Here is a 16,575-nt window from a genome sequence, read left to right as displayed (position 1 = left end):
TCTAAGACGTTTGGGCCTATATCATATATATATTTATATATATATATATATGGAGTATAAACTTGTAAACCAACACTGTGTAAATATGGAAGAGATGACTTTTTGATAGTCTTTGAATGAGAGAATTCAGACAAATCTAGACCAAATGCATTTGATTTATGGTCTCGGACAAGCCTCGACCACAGCATTTTGGAAACTAGCAGAGTATAGTGAGTGTTTTGTCACTTTATTTCACTTATTTCACTTATGCAGTGGAGTACATGTTTTTAACACGTACAGTGTGAAAGTAATGCTGTTGTAGAACAGCCTTGCTATGACAATTTTGCCCACTGAATTCAAAAACAACCAAAGCTGTGTAGAACGGAATAGAGATGAAGCAAGTTGTGTGACTGGATAACGGAAAATAGGCAAAAGGTAGCAGTTCAGGTAAAGCTAAATTTTATTTTCTTGTCTAATTCATCACATTTAAAGCAAGTATTCTATAGAGCTTAGATCATAATAAAATTTATGTTAGAATTTTGGACAGAAGATGGGTTTGCACCCTTCAGAAATTTGTTCTGAATTTTTCTGGACTTTAAACATCCTGCTGGTTCAGCTGACTGTTGCTTGTCAGTTTGAGTCTGGCTCACCTGAGGTTGGTGTTGCAGTGCGAGCAGCGGAAGCATGAGATGTGGTAGACATGCTGGTTGGCCACCAGCCTCTCCAGAGGATAAACAGTCTTCATACAGGACACACAGCTCTCCTTCAAAGGCAGATGGAAGCTCTACACACACACACACACACACACACACACACACACACACACACACACACACACACACACACTCATTAACCATCCATGCATAAGAAAGTTGAGGTTCATGTGTGCAATGTGATTATTCTCTGTGTGGACTCACCTTGATAGTCTTTGACTGAGGAGAGTCTTTCGGACCAGTGGCTGAAAGATTACCAGGACCAGAGCCTAAGAAAAGATAAATGCTTTTAAAGAGACAGTGACACAAATTGAACAATAGAGGAAGCCACACACATGTTCAATAAAACACTGACTTTAGCTATATGAAACTTGGAGATCGTTAAAAATATCAAAAGAAATTCAAAATAAGCCGCTCTATCAAAATCCTGTGTCCTGATTTAAAAAAGGCAATTTACAGACAGGGAAAATAAAGTCCACCTTCTTCCAGTTCTAGGGTTTTAAAGAATCAGAACATGAAAAAGATCTGGTTTTAGAATTGTTCTAGAATTGTTCTAGAATTGTTCTAGAATTGCGCTGCTCCAGGTGGCTGCATGTTGGAGCAGTTCTCTTACTTTCATTCTGAGATTTTGCTTTTGGAAACTTTAATTCCTCTTTTTCTGGATGTAAATCACATTTTTTGGATGATCGTTTCCTCTGGTATCAGATGCTAAGCAGCTGGAAGGATTTTTACTGAAACTTTTTTAGTTTTGGACATTTGTCATGAAGCGTAACCATGGCAACAAGGCAGTTTTCTACAACCAACAGCAGCTGATTGACATCTCAAAAGCTCAAATAATATCTCAACTACAGCCCCAAATCTCAAATGAGTTGAAATAATGTTCTGTGGATGCATTCTCATCTACCTGCCAGCTGTGCTCGAGTGCCTGACCACTGAGATCCTGGAACTAGCAGGAAACACGGCTCATGCCAGTGAAAGTACAGGATCGTCCCTCGGCACCTACAGTTGGCTGTCCACAGTGACAAGGAGCTCAGCAGACTGCTGGGAGAAATGGTCATCGCTCTGGGAGGAGTTCTGCCTGGCATTCAGGTGGTTCTACAGCCCAGGGGAACTGAGAGGCCAGCCATGTCTGGGTGGACGGATCAGACGGCATCTGCAGCCAGTTTCTTAGGATCCACTGTGGGATGAACCTTTATAAGAGATCCTTCCTGCCTACAGTCATCAGTATCTACAATGTCTCTTAATGAAATGAGGATCACGAGTTACAACAACAAATAATTTCCCTTTGGGATCAATAAAGTATTTTTGAATTGAATTACACTGAATTGTTTGTATCAGATTCTAAAATTACTCAATTCTAATCGCAAGTGAACAAAAACAAAGTCCAGAAAATTATTTGATAAACAACAACAAAGCCAAGAGGGTAAACCGTGGATGAAACCAAATCCACCTTTGCCATTTCAGATGTTCAGTATGATCCAGGAGCTACTGATCAAATTATCAGCAGGACTTTTGTCATTTTGCTGTTCTGGAGTATACAGTTGTGTTTTAACCAGGGGTGGAAGTAATGAATTACAAATACTCACATTACTGTAATTAAGTAGATTTTTGGGTACTTGAAAGAAATACTCATTAAAGTACTTCTTTCAAGTGTCGCGAACGCACCAATTACCTATGACGTAAGCAAAGGACAACTCTGTAGAGTAGATAGTCATTTATGGACTGAGGATTTGGAGAAAAAGCCAAAATAGAGGCAGAGGACAAACTGTCAACAGAGAAAATGACGAGGTAAAGGCTGAAGACGAATGGGTGTCCAAATACTTCTTTAAAAAGTCTTCAGTTGATCCAAAATGCTGCTGCCAGAGTCTTAACTGGAGTTAGTGGGAGAGATCATCTCTCTCCAGTTTTAGCTTCTCTCCATTGGCTCCTTGTCAAGTTCAGAATTGAATTCAAAATCCTACTTCTAACCTACAAAGCTCTCAACAACCTAGCTCCATCTTATATTCGAGATCTTATTGTTCCATATTTTCTTAAAGCACATCACTCTCAGACTGCAGATTTACTCGCGGTCCCTAGAGTTTCCAAAAGCAGAATGGGAAGCAGATCAGTTATCAGGCTCCTCTTTTGTGGAACCAACTTACAGTTTCTGTCCATGAGGCTGACACATTGTCCAGTTTTAAGACTGGGATTAAGACTTTCCTTTTTGATAAATCCTATAGTTAGTGTTGGCTTGTCATGCTGCTTTAAGCTTAGACTACTAGAGGACAAACTGACCTAATTTCCTTAAATTAATTGTTAAAATTGAATAGTTTTCATTTGATACTATTTCAGTGATTCTTGACCTGCCATTGTGTATCTGTTCCTACCAAACCCAGCCGGTCGTAGCAGATGGCCGCTTGTCCAGAGCCTGGTTACTTCTTACTACTTCTTCTACATATTGGTCTTCAACTAAATCAGAAGATGCTGATACCTCCTTTGCCTCCCCCCTCTGCGTCTCCAGAAGTCAGGTGAGGAAGCAGCTGGAAAGACTGAACCGGAATAAGGCTGCAGGTCCAGATGGTGTCAGTCCCAGAGTCCTGATGGTCTGTACAGAGCAACTCTGTGGGGTTCTTCAGCACCTCTTCAACCTTAGCCTGACCCAGGAGAAGGTTTCAGTGTTGTGGAAAACATCCCGTCTTGTTCCAGTGCCAAAGAAAACGCACCCATCAGTCCTCAATGACTATAGACCTGTTTCCCTGACATCCCACATCATGAAGGTCCTAGAGAGACTTCTGCTGACCCACCTGACTAGACAAACAAGCACATATCAGGACCCACTGCAGTTTGCTTATCAGCGTGGACTTGGAGTTGAAGATGCCATCATACACCTGCTTCAGCAAACTCACTGTCATCTAGAAAAGGCAGACAGCACTGTGAGAGTCATGTTCTTTGATTTCTCCAGTGCATTTAACACAATCCAGCCTGATTTGCTTTGTCAGAAACTCCAGAAGACTCAGGTGGAGGCCTCAACAATCGCCTGGATCAAAGACTACCTGATGGACAGACCACAGTTTGTGAGACTGAAAGGTTGTGTGTCTGACCAGGTGGTCAGTAGCTCAGGAGCACCACAGGGGACTGTACTCTCACCATTCCTTTTCACTCTGTACACCTCAGATTTCCAGTATAAAACAGACTCCTGTCATCTGCAGAAATATTCAGATGACTCTGCAGTGGTCGGGTGGATCAGAGATGGACAAGAAGCTGAGTACAGGGAACTGGTGGACCGCTTTGTGGCATGGTGTGGAAACAATCATCTCATCTTGAATGTGAACAAAACAAAGGAGATGGTTGTAGATTTCAGGAGAATCAGGAACAGGTCCAACCCTATTTCCATCATGGGAGAAGAAGTGGAGGTGGTGGAGAAGTATAAATACCTTGGAGTTCACCTGGACAATAGACTGGACTGGAAATGCAACAGTGAAGCGTCTACAAGAAGGGGCAGAGCAGACTGTACTTCTTGAGGAAGCTGAAGTCCTTCAACGTTTGCAGCAAGATGCTGCGTATCTTCTATAAGTCTGTTGTAGAGAGCGCTGTCTCTTCTGCCATCATCTGCTGGGGGAGCAGCACCAGAGCAAGTGACTTAAAAAAGATCAACAAGCTCATAAGGAAGGCTGGCTCAGTTCTGGGGACTCCTCTAGAACCTTTGGAGATGATTGTTCAAAGAAGGATTCTTCATCAAATGAAGAAGATTATAGACAACCCTCAGCATCCTCTTCATCAGACTGTCATACAACAACAAAGTGTCTTCAGTCAGAGGCTTCTTCAAATCCGTTGTAGGACAGACCGCTACAAGAGATCGTTCCTGCCCACAGCCATCAGCATCTATAACAACTCTTTAATGAAACCAGGATGATGAGTTACCACAACATATAATTTCCCTCTGGGATTAATAAAGTATTTTTGAATTTGAATTGAATTGGTTCTGCTAAAAGTTTCTTCCTCCTGAGGGAGTTTTTCCTTTCCACTGTCACCTTCATGCTTGTTCAAGATGAGAGTTCTGTGATGGAGTTAAACTCAAAGCAGTCTGCTCCTCAGATAAATAATGTTAAATTATTATTTTTATATATGAATGTTTCTGTACAGTGCCCTGAGACAACTTAGGTTGTGACTTGGCGCAATAGAAATAAACTGAATTGAATTGAGTGCCCGTGGCCGTACCTGAAGGAATTTTTCATGTACATAGGGTAAAAAGGAGACAGCGTCCAGATGCAAACTTTGATCTTTACGGTGATAGCAGCTTACAAGACTTCAGCATCCAATCTCAAAAAACATTGTGGTGTACGAGGTTTTACAACCACCTGTATGATATTGCTTTTTATTGTTTGTATGTGTGGGTTTGGACTGGATGTTCCCTCGCCCAGACGTGAGTCACTGGGGCCCCACTCTGGAGCCAGGCCTGGAGGTGGGGCACGCGGGCGAGCGCCTGGTGGCTGAGCTTTTACCCATGGAGCTCGGCCGGGCACAGCCCGAAGAGGAGACTTGGGTCCCCCTTCCCATGGGCTCACCACCTGTGGGAGGGGCCAAAGGGGTCGGGTGCAATGTGGGATGTGTGGTGGCAGAGGGCGAGGACCCTGGCGGTCTGATTCTTGGCTACAGAAGCTGGCTATTGGGATGTGGATGTCACCTCACTGGTGGGGAAGGAACCTGAGCTGGTGTGTGAGGTTGAGAGGTTCCAGCTAGAAATAATCGGACTCACCTCTACGCATGGATCTGGCTCTGGAACAAGTTTCCTTGAGAGGGGTTGGACACTCTTCCACTCTGGAGTTGCCCCTGGTTAGAGGCGCCGAGCAGGAGAGGGCATATTTATTGCCCCCCATCTTGGTGCCTATGTGTTGGGATTCACCCCGGTGAATGAGAGGATGGCCTCCCTCCGCCTCGTAGCGGATGGAGCGGATGAGCGCTGCGCTGCACGGGAGCTATACATTTTTCAAACAACCAATTCAAAATCTAATGGGCCAAATTAATATAGCTGATTATCGACACGCTTTTGTTGCTCGGGGGTGATGCGGTGTCATGTCGTTGGCTCTGAGGACTGTTGAAGCCGTGAGGCCGATCTTCTGGCTTCGGGTCTGTGGGCGGTGGCTGCTGGTTGACGGCCTGCCTTCGAGAGCCTGGTGGACCTGGGTGCTGTGTGTCGGCTTTCGGCTGTCGAGTCAGGGGCTGCTGCTGTTGTGAGGAAGTGCGGCGGTGTGGGAGACTGTCGCCGTTGGATCCACGTTCCTGTTTGGAGCCGAGTTACCGCCGTGGATCCAGGGAGAGTCTGGGGCTGCGGTGTCTGATTTCCTGGAGTCGGACGTCCGGAGGTCGCTGGGCTGCGGTGGAAATCGAGGCGCTGGTTGGATCCGTGATCTGGCATTGGCTCTTGGCTAACGACTTGATAAACCACGGCCATCAGGCAGGTGGTTTTGTGAGTAATGGCAAAATCCAAACTAAGAAAACATGATTTGACTGAACAAAACTCTGACGATATGGAAGAAATACGGAAATCTCTGAACTTTATGAGTTCAGAACTTGTGAAACTAACATCACAACAGGAACTCTTGATGGGTTTGTTTGAAGAAGTCAAACAATTGAAATTACAAATAAATCTTTAAGATAAAAAAATAGTGGAACTCGAACAAAGGATTGACGACTTGGAACAGAACTCTAGACAAGATAACCTCGTTATAACTGGACTGGAGATTAAAAATCGTTCATATGCAAAAGTCGCTGCTGGTGAAGGAATTACTGAAGATGCAACTCCAATGGAACAGATGACGTTAGAAGAACAGGTGGTCTCCTTTTTACAAGACAGGGAGATTGATATAAATCATGAAGATATTTCTTTGTGTCACACCTTACCCAGCAAATCTGAAAAATCTAAACCGGTTGTTGTTGTAAAATTCATTAGCAGGAAATCAAGAAATAGTGTAATCATGCAAGCAAAAAAACTAAAGGGAACAAAAGTTTACATAAACGAACATTTAACAAAAAGAAATGGAAATATTGCCCGTGAAGCTGGGTTGTTAAAAAAACAAAAAAAAATAGTTGCGACATGGACAAGAAATGGAAAAATCTGGATTAAAGCACAAGAAGGATCGCAAGCAAAACTAATAAAAGAACTGAAGGATTTGGAAAAATTTAGATGAGTCTAGAAGATGACTAATTATAGGTCTTCTAAGATTCTCCACATTAAAGTAGATACAGTGAATAACCTGATGAACAAATACACTGAATTATGATGACGTACGATAAATCAGAATTCAAAATATATAATAATGAAGAGGTGATAGATAGAAATTTTTTTCCAGTTAATAAAGACAGTAAATATTATAATGAAGAACAGTTTAACGATGTAAACATGGCAGATGAAGGTCTTTCTATTGTTCACCTGAATTGTAGAAGTTTAAATGCAAATATATCCTACATATTAGATTATTTCAAAGGATTAAATAAAACTTTTAAAATAATAGCATTATCTGAAACTTGGCTTAATGATGAGAATATGGATAGTGCATATGTTGAAGGGTATGAATTACATCATATGAACAGAAAAAATAAAAAAGGTGGAGGAGTGGCTCTATTCATAGATAAGGAAATAAAATGTATGTAAGGATGTTAGTTTTCTGTGGCCCGGTGTGTCTGTTTCCCTCGTGCTCCTCGTTAGTTTCCATTGTTGCCACCTGTGTCTCGTCCCAGCTGTTTGTCATCATGTCTCGTCTTCTCCTTGTATTTAAGTCACCCTATTCTGTCTTGTCCTTTGTCGGGTCGTCTTCGTTGGGTACGCTTCCTTGAGTCTCCTGAGTCTCTCCTTTTTCCTGGTTCCTCAAGTTCCTCGTGTCTCCTGAGTTCCTCGTGCCTCCCTCCTTGTTTATGTAAGTTTTGCTGCCCCGTCAGCATATTTATTTTGTACTTTTTATTCATCATTAAAAAACCTATTTTTGTATATCTGCCGAGTTGAGTCCCTGTTCTGCACTCTGGGTTCGCTCCGACCACAAATCCTAACAATGTAAAGTAATCAGTGAAATGTCTACAATTGTTGATAATATGATGGAAATGATAACAATAGAAATAATCAATAAAAATGGAAAAAACATTATAATAAGTTGTGTATATCGATCACCATGCTCAAAGATAGAAATGTTTACCGATAAAATATTGGAGTTACTAGTAAAGAGCAGAAATAAAAAAGTTTTTTTATGTGGAGACTTCAATATTGATTTAGGAAATAAAACTGATTCAAATAACATCAGTACATTCATAAATTCAATGTATAGTTCAAATTTGTATCCGTTAATATCAAATCCAACAAGAATCACAACTCAAAGTGCAACAATAATTGATAATATCTTCACAAATATAACAGATGGTGATATGGTGAGTGGTATTTTGATGACTGATATTAGTGATCATTTACCAGTGTTCACTATTTATAAAAACAATGTCAGCATATCAAAAACACTTATAAGAAAGAATAAAATAATAAACACATCCAAAAAAGCATTAGATAAATTTAAAGATGACTTAGCTAAACAAAATTGGGAAGAAGTGTATATAGACGATGTGAACAAATCTTATAAGTTTATGAAGATTCTTGAAGTATTGTATAAAAAAAATTGTGTGCAAAAAAATTATATAAAGAAAAATACAGTTGATCATCCATGGATGACTAAAGGATTGAGAAACGCATGTAAAAAAAAGAATTATCTGTATTCTTGTTTCCTGAAATCCAGAACTCAAGAGGCTGAAGACAAATATAAAAAGTAAAAAAACAAATTAGTAGGGATTATAAGGAAACATAAGAGAGAATATTATAGTGAATTATTACACAAATGTAGTGGTGACATGAGGGCAACATGGCGAGTAATGAACAATGTTATAAAAAAACACAAGGATAATATGGGACTTTCACAACATTTTGTGGAAAATAATGAGGAAATTCAGGATGAAAATGAAATTGTTAATGGATTTAATAATTATTTTGTAAATGTTGGGTCTAATCTTGCAGCTTCAATTCCTAAAGTGGATAAAAATGTGAGTTATTTAATCAATGGTTGTGTAAACAGTCCGTTTCTAGATGGAACTCATAAAGAAGAAATAATGAAGGTAGTTCAAAAATTTACTGACAAAAGATCTAAAGATTGTGAAGACATGGATATGATGGTTGTGAAAGAAATAATGGGTCATGTTATTGAGCCATTCACATATATCTGTAATTTATCATTTTCAACAGGAATATTCCCTGACAAATGAAAATAGCTAAGGTAGTTCCTCTTTTTAAAAATGGTGAAAAATGTATATTTAGCAACTATAGACCTATATCTTTGGTGCCACAATTTTCAAAAATTCTTGAAAAATTATTTGTGTCCAGATTAGATAAATTTCTTGATAAACATAATATTTTAAGTAATAGTCAGTATGGTTTTAGATAAAAAAAATCAACATCCATGGCTCTTATGGAGTTGATAGAACAAGTTACTACAGCGATGGATCAAAAACAACATTGTATAAGCATATTTGTTGATTTTAAAAAAGCATTTGACACCATTGACCACACCATTCTACTTGAAAAATTGAAACAGTATGGCATTAGAGGTCCAGCTCTACAGTGGATATCTAGTTATCTGAGGGACAGAAAACAGTTTGTACAGATTGATGATGTATGCTCTAATCTATGCAGTATCTCATGTGGAGTACCTCAAGGTTCAGTTCTTGGACCTAAGTTGTTTATTTTATACGTAAATGATTTAATTGAGGTGTCTGGTATCCTGAAAGGTGTTTTATTTGCTGATGATACCACATTCTTTTGTTCGGGTAAAAACTTGGAACAGATGTTTGAGTTGATGAAGATGGAGTTTGTTAAAATACAAACTTGGTTTAAATTAAACAAATTATCATTGAATGTTGCTAAAACTAATTTTATGATATTTAGTAAAAAAAAAAGATAACTGTGGATTTTCCTTTCAAAATTGATGGTGTTGAGATATGTAGAGTGAATGAGGTAAGGTTTTTGGGTGTAATTATTGATGATAAACTGTCATGGAAACAACACATACATTTTGTAAAAACTAAAATATCTAAGTCCATGGCAGTACTGTATAAAGTAAGGGACCTTTTGAATGATAATGCTTTGTGTTTGCTGTACAATACTTTTATAGTCCCGCATTTAATTTACTGTGTTGATGTTTGGGGAACAGCTTGTAAAACTATAACTAAGCCTATTTTTGTGTTACAGAAAAGAGCTATAAGAATTATAACAAGAAAACATTACTGTCATCCTACAACTACTTTATTTTATAAATTGAAATTACTTAAGTTTTATGATCTGGTGGATTATAATATTCTCCTACTTATGTATAAAGCTCAGAATTATATACTACCCTCGAACATTCAAGCATATTTTGTGAAAAGGAAAAGTTGTTATAATCTAAAGGGAACAGATATTTTTGTGAAACCAAAGTATAGGACTAGTTTAAGGGGTAGATCTACTTCAGTACAGGGAATAGGTTTTTGGAATAGTTTGGATGATGATGTAAAAAAATCAAAGTCAATGTTTATATTTAAGAAAAAGATTAAGAACATATTGTTGAATGGATACATATAGATTTAAGTTAGTTAATATCAAACGAAATATAAATGGAAAAATTGTGATTAGTTATGTAATTTTGTTGTATTATTTATAGATGATTATTGATTGAATTGATTGTTTGAATTGATATTGTTTAAGAAGGGGCAGAAATAATAAGATTTTTTTTCTTCTTCTGCTGCCTTTCATTTTATGTTTTGTATTTTACTCTCTTGTTTTGAAATTGTTATTGTGTTTTTAATTTGAAATGAATAAATAAATAAAAATAAAAATAAATAAAATGAGTGTGAGGGTACGGGTTCCGACAGTCGTTTGTGCTTATGCACCAAACGGCAGCTCAGATTCTCCACACTTTTTGAAGTCCTTGGAGGGGGTACTGGAAAGTGCACCTCCTGGGGACTCCTTTGTTCTGCTGGGGGACTTCAATGCTCACATGGACAATGACAGTGAGACCTGGAGGGGTGTGGTTGGGAGGAACGCCCCCCCCCCCCGATCTGAACCCGAGTGGTGTTCTGTTGTTAGACTTTTGTGCTCATCATGGATTGTCAATAACAAACACCATGTTCAAGCATAAGGGTGTCCATATGTGCTCTTAGCACCAGGATACCTTAGGCCACAGTTCGATGATCGACTTTGTCGTTGTCTCATCTGATCTGCGGCCACATGTCTTGGACACTCGGGTGAAGAGAGGGGCGGAGCTGTCCACTGATCACTGCCTGGTGGTGAGTTGGCTCCGATGGTGGGGGAAGATGCCGGTCAGACCTGGCAGGCGCAAACGTATTGTGAGGGTTTGCTGGAAATGTCTGGCAGAGTCTCCTGTGAGACGGAGCTTTAACTCCCACCTCCGAGAGAACTTTGAACATGTTCCAGGGGAGGTAGGGGACATTGAGTCCGAGTGAACCATGCTCCATGCCGCTATTGTCGAGGCAGCTTACCTGAGCTGCGTCCATAAGGTTGTCTGTGCCTGTCGCGGAGGCAACCCTCGAACCCGGTGGTGGACACCGGCGATGAGGGATGTTGTCAGGCTGAAGAAGGAGTCCTATTGGGCCTTTTTTGGGCTGTGGGACCCTGGAAGCAGCTGATGGGTACCGGCAGTCCAACCGACATGTGACTCGGGTGGTCGCTGAGGCAAAAACTCGGGCATGGGAGGAGTTTGGAGATGTAGAATGGAGAATGACTTCCGCATGGCTTCGAGGCGATTCTGGTCCACCATCCAGCATCTCAGGGGGGGAAAGCGATACACCACCAACAGTGTTTATAGTGGGGGTGGTGTGCTACTGACCTCAACTCGGGATGTCGTGTGTCGGTGGGTGGAATACTTTGAAGACCTCCTCAATCCCACTGGCACATCTTTCACTAAGGAAGCAGAGCCTGGGGACTCTGGGTTGGACCCTCCAATCTCTGGTGCTGAGGTCACCGAGGTTGTTAAAAAGCTCCTCGGTGTCAGGGCCCCAGGGGTGGATAAGATTCGCCCGAAGTTCCTTAGGCTCTGGATGTTGTGGGGTTGTGTTGGCTTATGCAACTTTGCAATATTGCGTGGACATCGGGGGAAGTTCTCCTGGATTGGCAGACCGGGGTGGTGGTCCCCCTATTCAAAAAGTTGGACAGTGGAGTGTTTTCCAACTACAGGGGATCACGCTCTTAAGCCTCCCTCGTAAGGTCTATTCGGGGGTTCTGGAGAGGAGGGTCCGTCAGATATTCAAACCTTGGATTCAGGAGGAGCAGTGCCGTTTTCATCCTGGTCGTGGAACACTGGACCAGCTCTACCCTCTCAGCAGGGTCCTGGAGGGTGCATGGGAGTTTGCCCAACCGGTCACCATGTGCTTTGTCGACTTGGAGAAGGCTTTCGACCGCGTCCCTCGGGTAACCTTGTGGGGGTACTCTGGGAGTTTGGGGAACCAGGCCCTTTGATACGGGCTGTTAGGTCCCTGTATGACCGGTGTCAGAGCCTGGTCCGCATTGCCGGCAGTAAGTTGGGCTCGTTCCCAGTGAGAGTTGGACTCCGCCAAGGTTGCCCTTTGTCACCAATTCTGTTCATAACTTTTATGGACATTATTTCTAGGCGCAGCCAAGGTGTTGAGGGGATCCGTTTTGGTGGCCTTAGGATTGAGTCTCTGCTTCTTGCAGATGATGTGGTCCTGTTTGGCTTCATCAAATCGTGATCTACAGCTTTCGCTGAAGCGGTTCGCAGCCGAGTGCGACACAGCCGGGATGAAGATCAGTTCCTCCAAATCCAAGGCCATGGTCTTGAGCCGGAAAAGGGTAGAGTGCCCTCTCTGGGTCAGGGAGGAGGTCCTGCCCCAAGTGGAGGAGTTCAAGTATCTTGGGGTCTTGTTCACGAATGAGGGGAAAATGGAGCATGAGATCGATAGGCGGATAGGTGCAGCGTCTGCAGTGAAGCGGGCGCTGTACAGGTCTGTCGTGGTGAAGAGAGAGCTGAGTCAAAAGGTGAAGCTCTCAATTTACTGATCGATCTACGTTCCTACCCTCATCTATGGTCATGAGCTTTGGCTTGTGACCGAAAGAACAAGATCTCGGATACAAGTGGCCGAAATGAGTTTTCTCTGCAGGGTGTCTGGGCTCTCCCTTAGAGATAGGGTGAGAAGCTCGATCATCCGGGAGGAACTCAGAGTAGAGCTGCCGCTTCTCCTCATCAAGAGGAGCCAGTTGAGGTGGCTTAGGCATCAGGTTAGGATGCCTCCTGGATGCCTCCCTGGTGAGGTGTTCCGGACACGTCCCACCGGGAGGAGACCCAGAGGAAGACCCAGGACACGCTGGAGGGACTATGTTTCTCGGTTGGCCTGGGAACGCCTCGGGATTCTCCCGGAGGAGCTGGCCCAAGTGGCTGGGGAGAGGGAAGTCTGGGCCTCCCTACTTAAGCTGCTACCCCCACGACCCGACCCCAGATAAGCGGAAGAAAATGGATGGATGTGTGGGTTTGCTGGTGAAGATTCTCAGTCATCCAGGACATGATGAATTCCAAAAACATTCAATACAAAAACAACTGGACTTTATTTGTAACAGAATATGTTTCGCTCCTCATCCGAGAAACTTTCTCAATTCATTGAGCAGTGAGATAGGGTTTCAGGTTCTAAGGCTGAATGAGATAAGACATACACATATGTAGATTTGACAATTCACACCTCACACCCTAACAGTAGGGGTTTCTTAAGGTCTTTGTTACTCTAATTCACAGATGAAACCCCTCTGTTCCCATCAGGTGTGAAAACCGGCTGGGAATCAGTCTTAAAGTTGCATTATATGGTTTTGAAAGTAGAAATCTGAGGCCTCCTCCTCTGTTAAGAGATGGTTTTTTTTCTCTTTTTACATAAATTGCTTCCTTCACCCCCCTCTCAAACCATCTGTGTTCTCGGTCCAAAATGTGCATGTTTTGGTCCTCAAAAGAGTGTCCCTTCTCTGTGAGGTGGAGGTGAACTTCTGGAACTTGTCCTGAAGCGCTGGTTCTCCTGTGTTGAGCCATGTGTCTGGGAAGAGGCTGTTTAGTTTCTCCTGTAGAGGTCTGGACAGTCCTCGCTGCACTGGACCGCATAGACAACACCACTCTGTTTGTGTATGGGTGTTTTGTCTTTAGGGTGGACCAGCCTCTGTCTGAGAGTCCTGCTGGGTTTGAAATGTACTGGGATGTTGTGTTTGTTGAAAATCCTTCTGAATTTCTCTGATACTCCAGCAACATAAGGGATGACCATGTTTTTACGTCTGTTCTCCTTTTTCTGTTTATTAGTGTGTTTTGTAGATTTCCTCACTGACTTGACAAAAGCCCAGTTAGGATATCCACATGTTTGGAGAGCTTCTTGAACGTGTTTCTGTTCCTTTTCCTTCCCTTCTGTCTTCGTGGGGACGCGTTCGGCCCGATGCTGTAAAGTTTTGATGACAGAGAGTTTGTGTTCCAGTGGATAGTGGGAGTCAAACAGAAGATACTGGTCTGTGTGGGTTGGTTTTCTGTAAACTTCAATGTTGAGGCTGTCCTCTCTTTCCATATGAACCAATAAGTCCAAAAATGGCAACTTGTTGTCGTTTGCATCCTCTCTGGTGAACTTGATGTTATCGACCAAGTTAATGTGTCTGGTAAATGCTTCTATTTCCGTGGCTTGGATTTTGACCCAGGTATCATCCACATATTGGAACCAATGGTTTGGCATTGTTCCCTCATAGGAGTTAAGGGCTCTCTGTTCCACTTCCTCCATGTAGAGATTGGCAACAATGGGTGACACTGGAGATTCCATGGCACAGCCGTTCTTCTGTCTGTAAATGTGTGGGTTATTAGTTTGGCTAAGTATGCAAAGATCTTGGATATTGTCACTGCCATCGGTTTGCCTGGTACTAAAAAAAGATGGAGCTTCTGAGTGTCTGAGAAATGAATGTAGCTAGGATTATTGAGCATGCATCAGGATAATGTAGCTACTATATACAGTAAATCAAACTGAATGCTTTCAATTGACAACACAATAAAACATCCACTGGTTAAAAGGTAATTAATAGTCCGAGTAGTTTTTGAGAAGAGTACTTTGTACATTTACTTAAATTTTTTTTATAACACCATTACTTTTACTTGTAATTGAGTACAATTTAAGCAGTGTAACAGTACATGTACTCGAGGACAAATTTTCAGTACTCTTTCCAACTCTGGTTTTAACACAACGCCAAGATGGAAAAATATCAGCAATGACCTCAGAGAAGCAGACGTTGCTGTCCATCAATCTGAGAAAGAGTCAAAGGTCATTTTCAAACTATTCAGAGTCGAACAAGTGGAAAACATTTTACAAATTCATCTCAAGGTCACACTGTGTCACGCTCAGAAAGGACAAAACAGCTTCACGTGGAAAACTTGGTAAAGAAACTAAAAGTTAAACTGGGTTTCTTTTTCAGAAACAGATCCTGTCTAACCCTGAATGTTAGAAAACACCTTGTAACTGTGACCTTCCTTCCCTCCATTGATTACGGTGACATTATTTACATGAATGCTCCTACAAGAACCCTGCAGATGTTGGATGTTGTCTATCACAGTGCAGTAAGATTCATAACTGGCTGTGATTATCATACCCACCACTGCACCCAGTATTCACTGGTTAACTGGTCACCATTAACTTCACGCAGACTCTCTCACTGGTACATTTTCATCTTTAAATCACTTCTTGGTCTGTTGCCTTCATACATCTCCTCCTACATGTCTCTGCGTGAGTGCAGTTACAGTGTGCACTCTCAGGACATTATTACCTGCAGTGTTCCCTCAGTGAGGACTGAACTAGACAAAAGGACCTTCTCCTACTCCGCTCCTGTTTCCTGGAATATCTTTCAAAAAGATCTGAAGCTCTCGACCTTTGACCTCTCTAAGTGGCTTTAAGAATTTGTTGGACTCCTGGCAGGGACCAATGCAGACATATTCCTGTTTTTAGTTTTCTACATTTGCCTTATAATCTAGCTGTTTTTGTTACTTTTTTTGCATCTTATTTTATTTTGTAAAAAAAAATAATAATCTGTATGCCTTTTTTATAATTCTAAAAAAGTTAAATCTGTTCCTCTGGACATTCAAAAAAACCAAAACAAAGCAAAGCAACAAAAAAATGTAGAAACGTTTCGTCTCTCATCCGAGAGACTTCCTCAGTCTGAGGTGCTGTATTCAGCTCAGTCTCTTAAATAGCACCTTCTCAGAGTGGATCAACCAGTTTGCTGCTGACAACCAAAACCAGCTTCTCACATGATCAAGAAGGACCATCAGCCTAACAATGGGTCATTAGCACCTGATGGCTGTTTACTATTCACAGAGGGTTGAGTGATACTAGCAATCACAGCATTGTAAGAGGGGGACAGTTGAACACGTAGGCCTCCACCCCTGTTTAACGATGGACGATTTCTTTTCACAAAGATGGCCTCCTTTACTCCTCTCTCAAACCATCGTTCCTCTCTATCCAGGATGTGCACATCTTCATCCCTGAAAGAGTGACCGCTGGCCTGGAGATGAGTGTAGACTGCAGAGTCCTGGCCTGATGATGTTGATCTTCTGTGCTGGGCCATCCTTTTGGCCAGTGGCTGTTTAGTTTCCCCGATGTAAGACTGATCACAGCCCTCCTGACACTGAACAGCATACACAATATTACTCTGTTTGTGCCGGGGGACTGGATCTTTGGGATGAACCAGTCTTTGCCGTAATGTATTTTGGGGTTTAGAAGCCACTGGGACGTTATGTTTAGAAAATAAATGTCTCAGTTTCTCCGATACTCCCTCAACATACGGAATGACCACTGGTCTGGGTCTGGGTTC

General features: G+C 41.9%; 1 protein-coding gene across 1 annotated transcript in view; it reads right to left on the bottom strand.

Annotated features, from left to right (window-relative positions):
• LOC119417429 (LIM domain and actin-binding protein 1) overlaps positions 1–16,575 on the bottom strand; it is a gene marked incomplete at its 5' end in the record, with an annotated part of 77,757 nt that overhangs the window by 8,273 nt on the left and 52,909 nt on the right. Inside the window, 2 exon segments of the mRNA XM_037684634.1 lie at positions 630–763; positions 897–961. Of these exon segments, the coding sequence (XP_037540562.1) occupies positions 630–763; positions 897–961 (199 nt within the window).

Source organism: Nematolebias whitei, chromosome 11 (assembly GCF_014905685.2).
Source record: "Nematolebias whitei isolate Nwh7 chromosome 11, NemWhi1, whole genome shotgun sequence".
In the NCBI taxonomy this organism is placed as follows: domain Eukaryota; kingdom Metazoa; phylum Chordata; class Actinopteri; order Cyprinodontiformes; family Rivulidae; genus Nematolebias; species Nematolebias whitei.
The sequence above is the reverse complement of the archived record's forward strand: the minus strand, read 5'-3'. Positions and strand labels throughout refer to the sequence as shown.